Here is a 13,573-nt window from a genome sequence, read left to right on the forward strand (position 1 = left end):
CAAGAAAACACACATGCAGCATAGCCCACTGGAAAATGCAAGCCACTTAATAAGGACAGGCAGTAATAATTATGAGAAATGAAGACCGAAAAAGTAAAGAGAAAAAGGAAAAAGAAGAAAAAAAAAAGAAAAAAAAATAATGTCAAACCGCTTTGGTAGGTTCACATCACATACTAGTTTGTGGTGGTGTGGAGTGTGGACCATCCCTATATGGCTCTTCTGTTATCAACTTTCAACTCTCACCCACACCCGCTTCACTAAATTTAACTTTCTTTCTGATTTTTCTTCTCCACTTTTTTTACATCACTTTATTTAATTGATTAACTTAATTAGTTATATATTTAATTTTATATATATTATAACGTGACTAATTGTCTTTATATGAAAATTGAAACGTTAAATATTTTAATATATTTTATTAAATTACTTAATATAATATTTATTAACATCTTAATTATCGTTTTTATGTAAAGATATTTTCATATAAATAACTGTTAAAATATAATCAATATACTGATTTTGACAATTATATAAATATATGAGAGATAAATATTCTTATATAAGAAAATAATAATGTTTGACAATAAAAAATATTTCAAATAATTTAAAATTATTTTATTTAATATTTATTAATTATTACTTAAATAATTATATATAAAATTATAAATATTATATTAAATAAGATAATTTTAATTATTGTGTCCGAAAAAGCAGGGGCAAATTAAAAAGGGTAGTTAATTGGAGAAAAGGATTAAAGGAGTGAGATTAGGCGAAGGAGGAAATGGTAATTGCAAAGGAGACCGTATCTGCTGTGTGGGCGTGTGTGTGTACATACACAAACGCATATAAATGCATATAGTTTATGGTGAGATAGATAAGAGAGATTGAGAAAAGAAGAGAGAAGAGAAGAATCAAAGGAAAGAAAGGATAATGAAGGCAACAGTAAGGTACTTAGCTGGAATAGCAGGGCCAAGTGGTTTTGGCTCTAACTCTACCGCTGAACAAGTCACTCTTCAACATCATTCTTCCTCTTGCAATCTAACAGCTCTCATCACTGGTAATTATATATAATCAAATCTTGCATTCTATCATATCATCTTTATACATGCAAACCCATATTATTATTTTTTTTCTCTAGCTATATGTATAGTTTAAGAATCAATAAGTTTAGTTCAATTTGCATGATGAAAATAGTGGTTTTGATGAAAATTTCTTTCTTGATCTTGAAGGTGGGGGTGTACATAGTTTAATTTAGTGCAGAGATTTTGTTTGGCACGTGCACTTAATGTGGTGGTGTTTCTTTTTGGCTTCATCAATATGTGCTTGTCTCTTTTGTACATTCTTCTCTTCTTTTATTGGTTCAGACAATATCACGCATTCAATCTACGTACAAAACAAAAATCATTAATATTATTATTACTTTCTCATCCTTCAAATTGTTCACTACTCAATCACACTAAATTAAACTATTCAATTCCCTACTATCATTTATATATTGATTTACTCTTAATTAAATAAGAATTGATAAAGCCCAAGATCATTGTGTATTAATATAATAATAATAATTAATTAATTGAAGGAGCAAGTTCTGGAATTGGAGCTGAAACAGCAAGGGTGTTAGCAAAGAGAGGAGTGAAAGTAGTTATTGCAGCGAGAGACTTAAAGAAAGCAAAAGATGTGATAGAGAATATTCGAAAAGAGACACCAAATGCTGAGGTTATTCTATTGGAGATTGATCTTAGCTCCTTTGCTTCTATTCAGAGATTTTGTTCCGAGTTCTTAGCTTTGGAACTCCCCCTCAATATTCTCATGTATGTAATGTTCTCTCTCTTTTTTTTTCGTGTTCCTCCCTATTAAAATTCTATATTCAGGATGAAATGAATTTTGTTTTGCAGAAATAATGCAGGAATATTCTCTCCAAATCTTGAGTTCTCTGAAGATAAATTTGAAATGACATTTGCTACAAATTACTTAGGTACATTTTTCAATATGTATATATAATTGCATCCTTCAATGACCGGGTATACTAAAAAATAGAGATACACTAATATGCTCAATTAATAATATTTTCTTAAAATTTGCAAGACTCAAATTAAGTAAACGCGGTAAGGATCTTAGTCCCAACTCCACCCAAAAAAAAAAAGAATATGGATTTGCATAAGCAAAAGAAGTGTATTGCCTAATAACAAATTTTTAAATACAATTCAGATTCTTGTGAGATTAGTTATTGGTCTGTAGAATTAGAAAATACTAATTGACAAACAAAGAAAACAAACTTATAAAAAATTAATTTTTTGAATGATTATTTTCCAATACACTTAATTAGTGATTGTAAGAGTTTTCTATTGTCAAACTGCTATGATATAATTTATTTCATATAAAGAACATATTTAACAAAATTGTGCTATTGTATTTTACGAAGTAATGTATTTAATTATTTTGTAAAATGGGCTATCAAATATCCTTGTTATTAGTCAATCTAATCTCCTATCTTCATTAATAATCAGTAGACACTTCTTAATTAGCTGAGAAAAGTTGATATCATATGAGGAAAAATGACAAGCAACATCTAACATGTTTATATGCTTAAAGCCTTCTAAAATAAGAAAAGGAGCAATATAGTCAACAATCCTTTTTTATGCAGGACCACCATTTTATGATGGGGCAAGCTTTGACAATACTTTAGCCTTCATTTTTAATAAACAAATATATCAATCACCGAGCAAGAGCATGCGCCATTTTTTGATTGATTCCAAGACGAAAGCAAACTATATGGCCCATTCCTATAATGTAATACCTCTATTGATGATGTTTTGTTGTTCTTCTTATCTGAACCAAAGAATCGAAGATTGACCAACAAAAAGAGACGGGGAAAAGAAAAATAAAGAACAAACAGAAAAGGAGACATGATTAGAGGACACAACAAATAAAATACAACAAAATTCAAGATGGACCGTAAAGAAAAAGTAAAAGTCACATAATTCATTTGTTTACTATTTTCCAACTTTAATTGCAGGACATTTTTTGTTAACGAAGATGCTATTAGAGAAATTGATAGATACAGCAAAGAAGACAGGCATTGAAGGAAGAATAATAAACGTTTCCTCTGTCATCCATAGCTGGGTGAACAGAGGCTGTTTTCGCTTCAATGACATGCTCGCCGGAAAAAAGTACCACCATCACTTGCTTCTTATTTGCTAATTTTTCAGAATCATGGATATTAACCATTCTAATTCTCTTCCCCATAACAAATGCAGCTATAATGGCACACGCGCATATGCTCAGTCAAAATTGGCCAGCATTCTACATGTGAAGGAAATGGCTAGACAGCTCAAGGTTAGAATGACATCATAATAACACCTAAACTCTGCTTCTTGCACTTCTATTTTGTGGTGAATGTTGATCATTATGCTACAAAAGTTAAAACTTTGCATGTCCCATTTAAATATTCTTGGAATTTGTGTGACGATGCAGGCACGGAATGCTAGAGTAACTATCAATGCAGTTCATCCAGGAATCGTGAAGACTGGGATTATTAGAGCTCACAAGGGCTTAATTACGGGTAAGAACAAACGCTAATTATTTTGGCATCGGTATAGTTGTTTCACACTTTGATCTAGTTACTCAACGTTCACATAACTTCCTTGCAGATTCCATATTTTTCATCGCATCCAAATTACTCAAATCAAAATCACAGGGTGCGGCAACCACATGTTATGTTGCTCTAAGTCCCCAAGCAGAAGGAGTGAGTGGGAAATATTTCACAGATTGCAATGAATGTAACTGCTCAAGTCTTGCAAGCAATGAATTCGAAGCACGAAAGCTATGGAACAACACACATGCCTTGCTTCACAAGCGACTCCGTCAAGCAGCAACTTGAAGTAATTGTTCACCCTTTCTCTGGACCTAGTAGCCTGGAGTCTACACATCATGTATAGCAGCCATTAGAGAGCTTTCAAAGGCAGCCAAAAAGACATCACAATGAAGGCGCTTTAGAATAATATAATCCCCTTCTGTATGTAGCTCTACAATCATTCATTGTACAAATAAAATAGAACAGAACATAAATCCTGTCCCACTCAGTATAAATAAAATGATAGTTGACCTACTCAAATATGGGAATGTAGGCTACACTACACTATAATCAATAAATATTATCACTCAAGTCTCAAGGAGAGGTAATGTTCATTGTTGGTGATACAATGACAGCACCTTGAATATTTCTAATCGATGATTTTAAGATAATAATAAAGGGCTCCGATGTAGAATGTTCTTCCAAATTTGGTTTTTAAGGATGCACACACGAGTGCAGCCGTTTCAAGAATAGAGTACACTTTTTGTGTCTCGCAATCATAATCACTAGGTCTCACATGGTAATTTTAGAGCAACTTTCACACGCAAAAGCTTGATACATAATGGTTAACAAAAAGGAAATTCACACAAAAGGGTAGCAAAAAAGAAAACAAACAAAATAACCATAGAGATCTAACCTAATACAATGCTTCATTTACAAGGCCAATACAAGATATTGGTACCGTCACGACTGATATCAAGAGAGGGAGAGGGGGATAAGAAAAGCGATTTCCACAGAAGGAACACGGCTTTTCAGAAAAGCTACATTAACTTTCCTACTTCTCAATATATAATAAGATACAATACCCATTTTCTGGAGATCTCTGATCTACTATATACAGACATCGAGAAGGTAAATAAGTCTGAATGTCAATCTGTTAGCTCTTAGCAGCGTTAACCATAACTCATAAGTCATGCCTATAAAAGGACTTCAGCAAACTCAGCATGCATCACAAAATGAGGAGGCAAGCATCCTCCATATTCATTTTATGGCCAGCATATACGGATATACCACAACATTAACTGACATATTCAGAGAAGTCCAGCCCCCCAATTCTCTCCCTCTCTCCAATTTTACCCCAGGATAGGTGGGGAATGGGAGGGGATGCAACATTGCCGAACTGAAGAATGGTAAAGATATAACCTCAAACACATTGCGGCAGCATGTGTCTACATGCTTGCAATTAACAATATGAATTTCTGAAGACTTCTTTTCTGTGCTGGGAAATCACCTTTGTTGAGAAGAGTTATGTTCATACCTTGATCCACCAGATAAAAACCAAGCCTAATAACACAAGAGGCCTACCATTAAAGGTAGACTTCATTATAAACCTGACCTCTTTAAGGAGGTCGGACACTAACAGAAAGGTCCATCTCCACTGGACTCAACAAAGTAACTGCATCTAGAAATCTCTCCTACTATCTCTACCTCATCTAGAAGGTAGATCCCAACAAACTCTCAAAATAAAGGGAACGCTTATCCATCGGAAAAGATAAAACTACTCCAACAAAGGTTGTTATCAACTCTACTATAAATACCTGACACTCTCCAGGTATAAGACACGTTCTAATCTACTAAAAATATGCCTAAAGCCCTTGCTAACTTAAGCATCGGAGTTTCTTGCAGGTACCACCCCCACCTCCTCATGAGGAATTCGGACAAGCGGTACCTTACTACCAAAGAGGTCGGACGCTACCATATGAAGGGATCTGGACCTCACGTTCAGGCACAAATCAATGTTTCAGGTAACCTTCGGAACAACTTATATTTACATTTTAGTTATAATCTACTGGATTGTTACTTTTCATTTTGAATTTTCTTATATTAAAACAAAAAAAATGAAAATGAAAATACTAAACTAGTTTATGTTTCCTATTTTAGGCCATTGAATATGAAAACAGAGTCATAGTCATAGTCATACTGCTCTACTTTAATCAGATTGAAATTTGTTCAATGTGGACCATTTTACCTACTTTTCCATTGATAAATGAATCAAATATACAACAACTATAATACTTTATCCCACTAGGTAGAATTGCCTATATGGATCAAGCGATGTCATGTCCAATAATTTATTATGCAAAAGAAATTTTTGAAAATTGTTACAAACACAACTAATTGCATTATACCTTCAAACGAGAAGGCATTGATGCAGAACCAGGAGATAGAATTCCATTGGGGCGGGAACCTTCTTCCGTTCTCCGTTTCCATTTAAAAAATTGCCCCCATTTCCGCTCCATCTCCGTCACGAGTTTGCATTTATTTTTTCCTTTAGGAGAAGCGATACTCATGGGTATCCGTAGATATTAAACTTTTTTTTTTAAAAAAAGCTCAATCATTATTGTTGAGTTTAAAGAACTAAACATTATTGAGGTATTTATTTGTATGATTGTATTGTGTTTGTGTGCATGAAATTAATTAGTTCACATTGGCCTAAAAAGCATGAAAAACAAGCCCATATTGCATCTGGCCCAATATGATTGAAACAAAGCACTCATATCATATGATGAATGGCTATAAAAGTAAGCAATCTGAATAAGGAGGAAGATAAGTAAAGAAATATGGCCCAATATCAAGTTCACCTTGAATAAAAACCATCACAAATATTTTCATCAGAAATAAAAAGAATGTTTCAGGGATCAAAGAAAGAAATAAGCCCAAGAATATAAACAAGACCATATCCATAACCTAAGCCTAAACGGTGGTCTACACTCATATCCATTCATTCACCGTAGTTGCTAGGTAACTCAATTTCAATTGAACCTCTTCACATTCAATGAAAGCCAAAGTCTCTCTTCTCTTTTCTTTCACATCACTGATGACTGCGTATCATATTAGGTTTTTCTATACTTTTTCAATACAAGAAATAAATGATTATTGCTTAATTATTGAGTATTTTAGTGCTTAAATAGTATATTGCTTTCATCTTTTGATTTGATAAATTTAGTAGGAAATAAGTAGAAAGAGAAGCAAAAAGCACAAATTAAGCTCAAAAGGAAAAAAGAGGAATTTTGGGGCACAATTTGAAGTTTGAGCACGCTTTGGAACCTTAGCGCTCCGTTTCTTTCTCTAAGAGCGCTACGTTCTTCTACATAGCACCATACATGACCAAGAGCGCTCTTAGACAAGAGCGCTACATTCTTCACCAAGAGCGCATACGATAATGGAGTGGAAAAATTTGGTTGGTGATGCGTATGCGTGGGCGATGCGTACGCGTCGGTGTGACATTCCTGAAGGAGCATGCGAACGCGTGGGTGGAGCGGCAGTGTGGATGTGACATTTTGAAATCCATGCGTACGCATGGGTGATGCGTACGCGTGGGAGAGCGCTCTTGGTACGAGCGCTACGCTCTCAAGGAGAGCACTGCAAAGGATGCTTACGCATGGGTGACGCGTATGCGTCGATGTGCCAAATTGCTGAACCACACGTATACGTGGGGTATGCATACGCGTGGGTGCCCGAGCGCTACGCTATCCTAAAAAACGCTGCGTTCTCTTGGGAGCAGAATTTTGGCTTGATTAATTTCATTCCAAGCCCAGTTAAACAAGCAAGCAAGCCCATTCATATCACTCAATCAAGGCCACAAGAATCATCTAGATTTAATTTTGATTTGACTGTAATTTATTTTTAATTTCATTTAAATTTATAATTTAGGAAAGCCTATATAAAGGCATTAGTTTCATAGAAGAAAAAAGGAGCTCTCATAAGGCTTGGGTAGTAGGAGTAGGAGTAGAGGCTGGAGGATTAGAGACTCCAGAGCTCTCTTGGAGGATTAGAGACTTCAGAAATCTTAGCTTAGAATTTCTTTTTTTTTTCTGCACTTTTACATTTTAGTTGTATTTGAATTGAATTTAGTTTAGTTTATGCAATTTCAATTTCTTACACCTCTCATCTGCAAATTTCCTTCCTGTATTGGTATTGAGATTGATTTACTGTCATGCACTTTAAATTTCTTGCAAGTGTTCTTAGAGCAATGATCGATTGAACCCCACTTCATTAGGGGAGGAGCTCTATTATAATTCACATGATTGAATGAACTTCTTCTTCTTCTCAATCCACTTGGGTAGCTATAGGGTATCCTCTATTTTGATTGAGATTCATTCACTCTGGAAGGGGGTTTGAATCTGTTGAATGCTTGTGTGAGCCTCAGAAGGGGAATCATGGGCATTAGAATTGGGGCTCTATCCTTCACAATTCCCTTGACCAACACCATTCGGAAGGAATTGAGGTCTTGAGAATTTGTATGGCTTATGGATGAGAGAACATGCTTAACATCTTCTCATGACAATTGGATCAAGGAATTAGCAAGATTGATTGTGATTAGAGAGATTGGGTTGCCAAGGAATTGGAATCCAATCACTTACAATCTGGCATAGATCTACTCATATGATTGAGAAAGAAGTTGAGACCCATTTGATTCATGATGGATTATGATATCTCCAATCCCTAATGAATCTTTCTTTCTGTTGATCTTCATTTTAATTGCCTTTGAATTTACTACTTCCTTTAATTTCCCAGCACCCAATCCCTATTTACATTTCCTGCAATTTATTTTTCATTCAATTTAAGTTTCTTTCCATTTTACTTTTAGCACTTTACATTTCTTGCAATTTATATTCTGTCAAGTCAATTTCACTCAATTCACCAACTGGTAGTTTAACTAGACTAATCACCTCATTAAAGTTGCTTGATCCACCAATCCCTGTGGGATCGACCTCACTCTGGTGAGTTTTACTACTTGATGCGACCCGGTACACTTGCCAGTTAATTTGTGCAGAAATCTAAATTTTCCGTCTTCAATCACCGACGTGAACTCTGAAAAAAGAAAGAAAAAAAGGGAAGCTCTGTGCTAGGGCACAATTGAAGAACAAAAAGAAAAATTCTAAATCCAAGCAAAATAAGAGAAGGTGAAAGAGGCTAGGGCAAAAGGAAAAATCTCATCAAGAAGAAAATCACAAAAAGGAGATTTTCCCATTTATATTTCACCAAGGATTATTGAAGAAATTAAGTGGGTCACAAGCACCATTTTGGAAAATATGAAGAAGGTGAAGTCAATGGTGCTCTTCTTGGAATCTACGGTCGAGAAAAAAACTTGGAGCCAAAGCAAGAACACACGGCTCAGATTCAAGATTCTTGAAGAAAAAGGTTGAAAGAGAAGATTGAAGGTATTGTTGCATGTTACTACTTCTACCCTCTCTCTTCTCTATGAATGCCGCTGCTGCATCTGTGTATTGGGAGAAGAAAACCAACATGTGCTGAAGAAGGTTTTAAGCCCTGGAAGCTTCACTCCTCTATAATAGGGGGTGAACAACCAATGATTGCGGCAAAGAGAGAGAGCACACGTTCGGGTTCCCATAGCTCTTTGAGCTGTTTATTCTTCTCCTTCATGGTTTTTATTTTGTATTTCTTTTACTCATTTTAGTCTATCTGAGTCTCATTAAAAAAGGCAAACATGGTGAGGTTTGTAAGAAGAAACCAATGAGAGAAAAAAGGCAGTGAGCTAGACTTGGAGAAAAAGCCATAGTTATCTAAAAAATTCTTTATATGTATTTATGTTTTGTTGTCATGATTATGAGGGGATTCCCTTGCAAGTTGGGTTAGCATTTTGCTATTGAAAGCTAGGTTGAGTCCTAGTCAAGTTCATTTTGGGTTAGAAACTGGACTTGTCCCAGATAGGATTGGGTAGATCCTAGGGAGTATTGGTGAATGTAATTCTATTGAAAGATTTCGAAATTCTGGCATTGGTTTGATGGAGGCTGGATGTAGGCTACATTGCACTGGGTAGCCGAACAAGGATACATCTGTGTCTCATTCTCTATTTTCTGATCTATTCTGGTTATGCACTATAGGAGACAAAACAGAAGTATCTACTACCGCGTTAAGAGACAAAACCTTAATGCATCATGTTTTCTACTTAAAGTATCTCTACTGAACTCAAGGTTGAAAGCTAAAAAAAAAGGCTAAGATTCAACCCCCTTCTCTTAGCCACTGATAACCATCAATTGGTATCAGAGCTTGGTCTCAAAGAGATCAAGCTTCACAGCTTGGAGCAAAGATCTTGATGGTGAACAACATGGGTTCCAACACAGTGGCTTATACTCTGTTAGAAGGATAGTCCAACAACAGACCCCATTCTTCAATGGAAAAAACTACAACTATTGAAAAGAAAAAAATGAAGATCTTTGTTCAGTCAGTGGATTACAACCTATAGAAGATAATAATAAATGGTCCTCAAATCCGTATAAAAATTGGTGCTGATTATGTTGTCACTCACAAAGCTAAAACAGGATAGAATGAAGATGACAAAAAAGGGCAGAACTAAATGCTAAGGCTGTCAACATGATGAACTGTGCAATCAGCTTCGAGAAAAACCAGAAGATTTCAAGATACAAAATAGCAAAAGAAATCTGGGATAAGCTCCAAGTCACACATGAGAGCACTGGTGTGCGAATCCCCACGCTTCGTACAACTGAACCTGCAAGTACACTGGGTCAGCCAAGTAATACCTGAGTAAGTCAGTGTTGATCCCACGAGGATTGTGTTTTGAAGCATGCTATGGTTATCTTGCAGATCTTAGTCAGGCGAATCAAGAGGTTGTTGGTTTTGTTTAAAGGCAGTTTGATTATTAAAAAGTAAATAAGGAGAAAGGGTAATCAGAACTCAGAAGTAGTGTAAACTATAATAGGCATGTGGTTAAGGCTTGGAGATGCTTTGTCCTTCTGGATTAACTCTGGTATTACTGTCTTCTTCAATTGTGAATGATTTCTTCTATGGCAGGCTGTATGTGATTGACGCTGGTTTGAGCAGCCGCCAATACTTATCTAGATCTGAACCCTAGGATTAGTGCGGATCCATTCTAATTGAGGGTGAAGCTCCTACAGTTCATTTTCCTTGGTAATCCTACTCAAAACGCTCCAGACAAGGTCGAATCTTCCGAATCGAAGGATGCTTCACCTTGGGTTCTAGCCTCTACCACAGAGACCCTAATCTCCCCGTAAATCGGTTGAACTGGTATCTCGAGAAGTCCCCAACGAAGTCATGGCTTAGCCGTCTAAGAGATGTATAATCAAGCCGGTGGTTCATCATTATCCGATAAAAGATGCACTCTGAACCCATGTAGAATGTCATAACCTTATGCCAGTTCAACGCATTCATATTGATGAAGAACGAAAATACATCTTAGAATAGAGAATCGAACACAGATTAAAGAGAAACAGTATATTGATAGAAAATTCAGAGATAAATGAAAATATGGTGAAAAGGTTGTAGAAGATGTACGAATAACATAAATCTAATCCCTTAAATACTAAACTGATGACTAGTAAGGGTAAAACAGTCTTTTAGTGCTAAAATTCACTTCTAGGGCCCACTTGGTGAGTGTTTGGGCTGAGCTTTGATTAGATCCACGTGCTATGAAGCCTCTAGAGCATTGAACGCTGGCTAGGGGTCCTCTTTGGGCGTTTGGACGCTGGTCTCTTCTCTTTGGACGTTGGACGCCTAATAGGTGACAGGAGGCTGGCGTTGGACACCAGTTTTGGGCCTTCTAATATGAAGAAAAGTATAAACTATTACCCATTGCTGAAAAGCTCTGGAAGTCAGCTTTCCTTATCCGTTGAGAGTGCTCTATTTTAACTTCTGTAGCTCCAGAAAAGCTCTTCCGAGTGCAAGAAGATCAGATCTAGATAGCATCTGCAGTGCTTTCTCTGTCTCTGAATCAGACTTTTGCTCCAACTCCTCAATTTCAGTCAGAAAATACCTAAAATTACACAAAAACACAAAAACTCAAAGAAGAATCCAAAAAATGTGAATTTAACACAAAAACCTATGAAAACTTAATAAAAACTAGACAAAACATACTAAAAACTCTATGAAAATGATGCCAAAAAGCGTATAAAATATTCGCTCATCACAACACCAAACTTAAACTGTTGCTTGTCCCCAAGTGATGCGTGACCATCTTTCCTATCTTTTCCTGGTGAATTTACATTTAAATTGTTGAGTTTAATCAAGAATTAATTATCTTTTAGCCACTATGGATGCTACTTTGAGTTTTGTGCAATTCTGTTTATTTCAGGTAGCATTCGGCTCGATTTGATGGAGTTTCTGCAGCACAAGAATTAAAGAAGATGACAGCGAGGAGCGACACGTGCGCGTCAGGCTTTCCATGGTGACGCGTGCGCATACTTGACGCGTACGCATGAAAAGGATATTTGCGCAGCGACGCGTGCGCGTACTTGACACGTACGCGTGACATGTGCCACGTGCAAAAAACACAGAAACCGCTGTGGGTGATTTCTGGGCCCCATTTTATCACTCAAGTAAGGCGCAGCTCTTTGCTAAGTTAGGGGCGGATCCAGTGAAGCCAAGTGGTCCCCACGTTACAAGGCGCAAATTATTTAATCAATTCTGATTCAAATTTAAATTTTAAAATAGGAAAAAGATATTATTTTAATTTTAGAAATTAGATTTTAAATTAATTAGGATTAGTTATAAAAAGGAGAAACTTTTCTTCTAGTCAGGGGGAGTCCCAACATTAGTTAACTTTTTATTCCACCTCAGCCCAATTTACAATCCTAGTTTTCTTCTCTGAATCATAAGCAACTAAACCTCCACTGTTAAGGTTAGGAGCTCTGTCTATTGTATGGATTGATACTATTATTTTTCTATTTTAATTCATGTTTTGATTTATATTTCAAGAATTGTTTTTGTTCTTTATCTTATGAATTTGGGTGGAATGGAAGTATGACCCTCTTTCTAATTGAGTTCTTGTATAACTTGGAAAAGCTCTTTACTTGAACAACAGCATGAAAACAATTTCTCCTAAATTCTAATTATTTGGACTTAACGGGATACGTGACATATAATCCTCTTATATTTGGGTAATTAGGATTTTTGTGGCATATAAACTGGAATTTGATCTTTACCCTCTAATTGGAATTAATTCACCAAGGAATTGGCGATTAATTAAAGTTAGAGGAGACTAGGAAGGTCTAAAGAATTAGGGTCTAGTCACATATAGTTTGCCATGAATTAAATCTTGCATGATTAAAATAAATTAATAAGAAAAGTCAATCCGAAAAATAGATAACTCTGAAGCCTTAACTGCCTTCTCCCATATTTTATTCCCAACTTATTTACTGCCTGTCTTCAAACTCTGAATTTACTGTTTAATGCTCTTTGAATACCAAAACACTCTTTTTGCTTGCCTAACTAAGTAAATCATTTAACCATTGTTGCTTTGTCCATCAATTCTCGTGGGATCGACCCTCACTTACCTGAGGTATTACTTGGTACGACCCGGTGCACTTGCCGGTTAGTTTGTGGATTATAAATTCTGCATCACCAAGCAACTAAAAACACAGTAGGATAAAAAAAAGAAGATTAAGTTACAATAAATTTTTAAGTTTCCAATGAAGCTCAGATACAATTTAGATGAGCGGGATTTAGTAGCTTTTTGCTTCTGAATAGTTTTGGCATCTCACTATCCATTGAAACTCAGAATGGTTGGTCTCTTTAGGAACTTAGAATCCAGATGATTTTACTGACTCTCTTAGTTCAGTTCTTTTTTATTCTTAAACAGAGCTTTCAGAGTCTTGGCCGTGACCCTATGCACTTTGTTTTTCAGTATTACCACCGGATACATAAATGCCACAGACACTTTAACTGGATGAACGCTTTAGGATTGTGATTCAGCTTTCCTAGAATCCCAAGATAGAGGTG

At 35.9% G+C, this 13,573-nt stretch overlaps 1 protein-coding gene across 1 annotated transcript; it reads left to right on the plus strand.

The window, feature by feature from the left end:
- Positions 1-848: 848 nt before the first annotated feature.
- Positions 849-4,114, plus strand: LOC112695912 (short-chain dehydrogenase TIC 32 B, chloroplastic). Its single transcript, XM_025748451.2, has 7 exons — positions 849-1,057; positions 1,580-1,811; positions 1,896-1,975; positions 3,017-3,170; positions 3,258-3,336; positions 3,475-3,562; positions 3,651-4,114. The coding sequence occupies exons 1-7, from the start codon at positions 931-933 to the stop codon at positions 3,878-3,880; spliced, it is 990 nt and encodes a 329-aa protein (XP_025604236.1). The 5' UTR covers positions 849-930; the 3' UTR covers positions 3,881-4,114.
- The last annotated feature ends 9,459 nt before the right edge of the window (positions 4,115-13,573 follow it).

The sequence above is a fragment of the Arachis hypogaea genome, chromosome 1, assembly GCF_003086295.3.
Source record: "Arachis hypogaea cultivar Tifrunner chromosome 1, arahy.Tifrunner.gnm2.J5K5, whole genome shotgun sequence".
Lineage (NCBI taxonomy): Eukaryota > Viridiplantae > Streptophyta > Magnoliopsida > Fabales > Fabaceae > Arachis > Arachis hypogaea.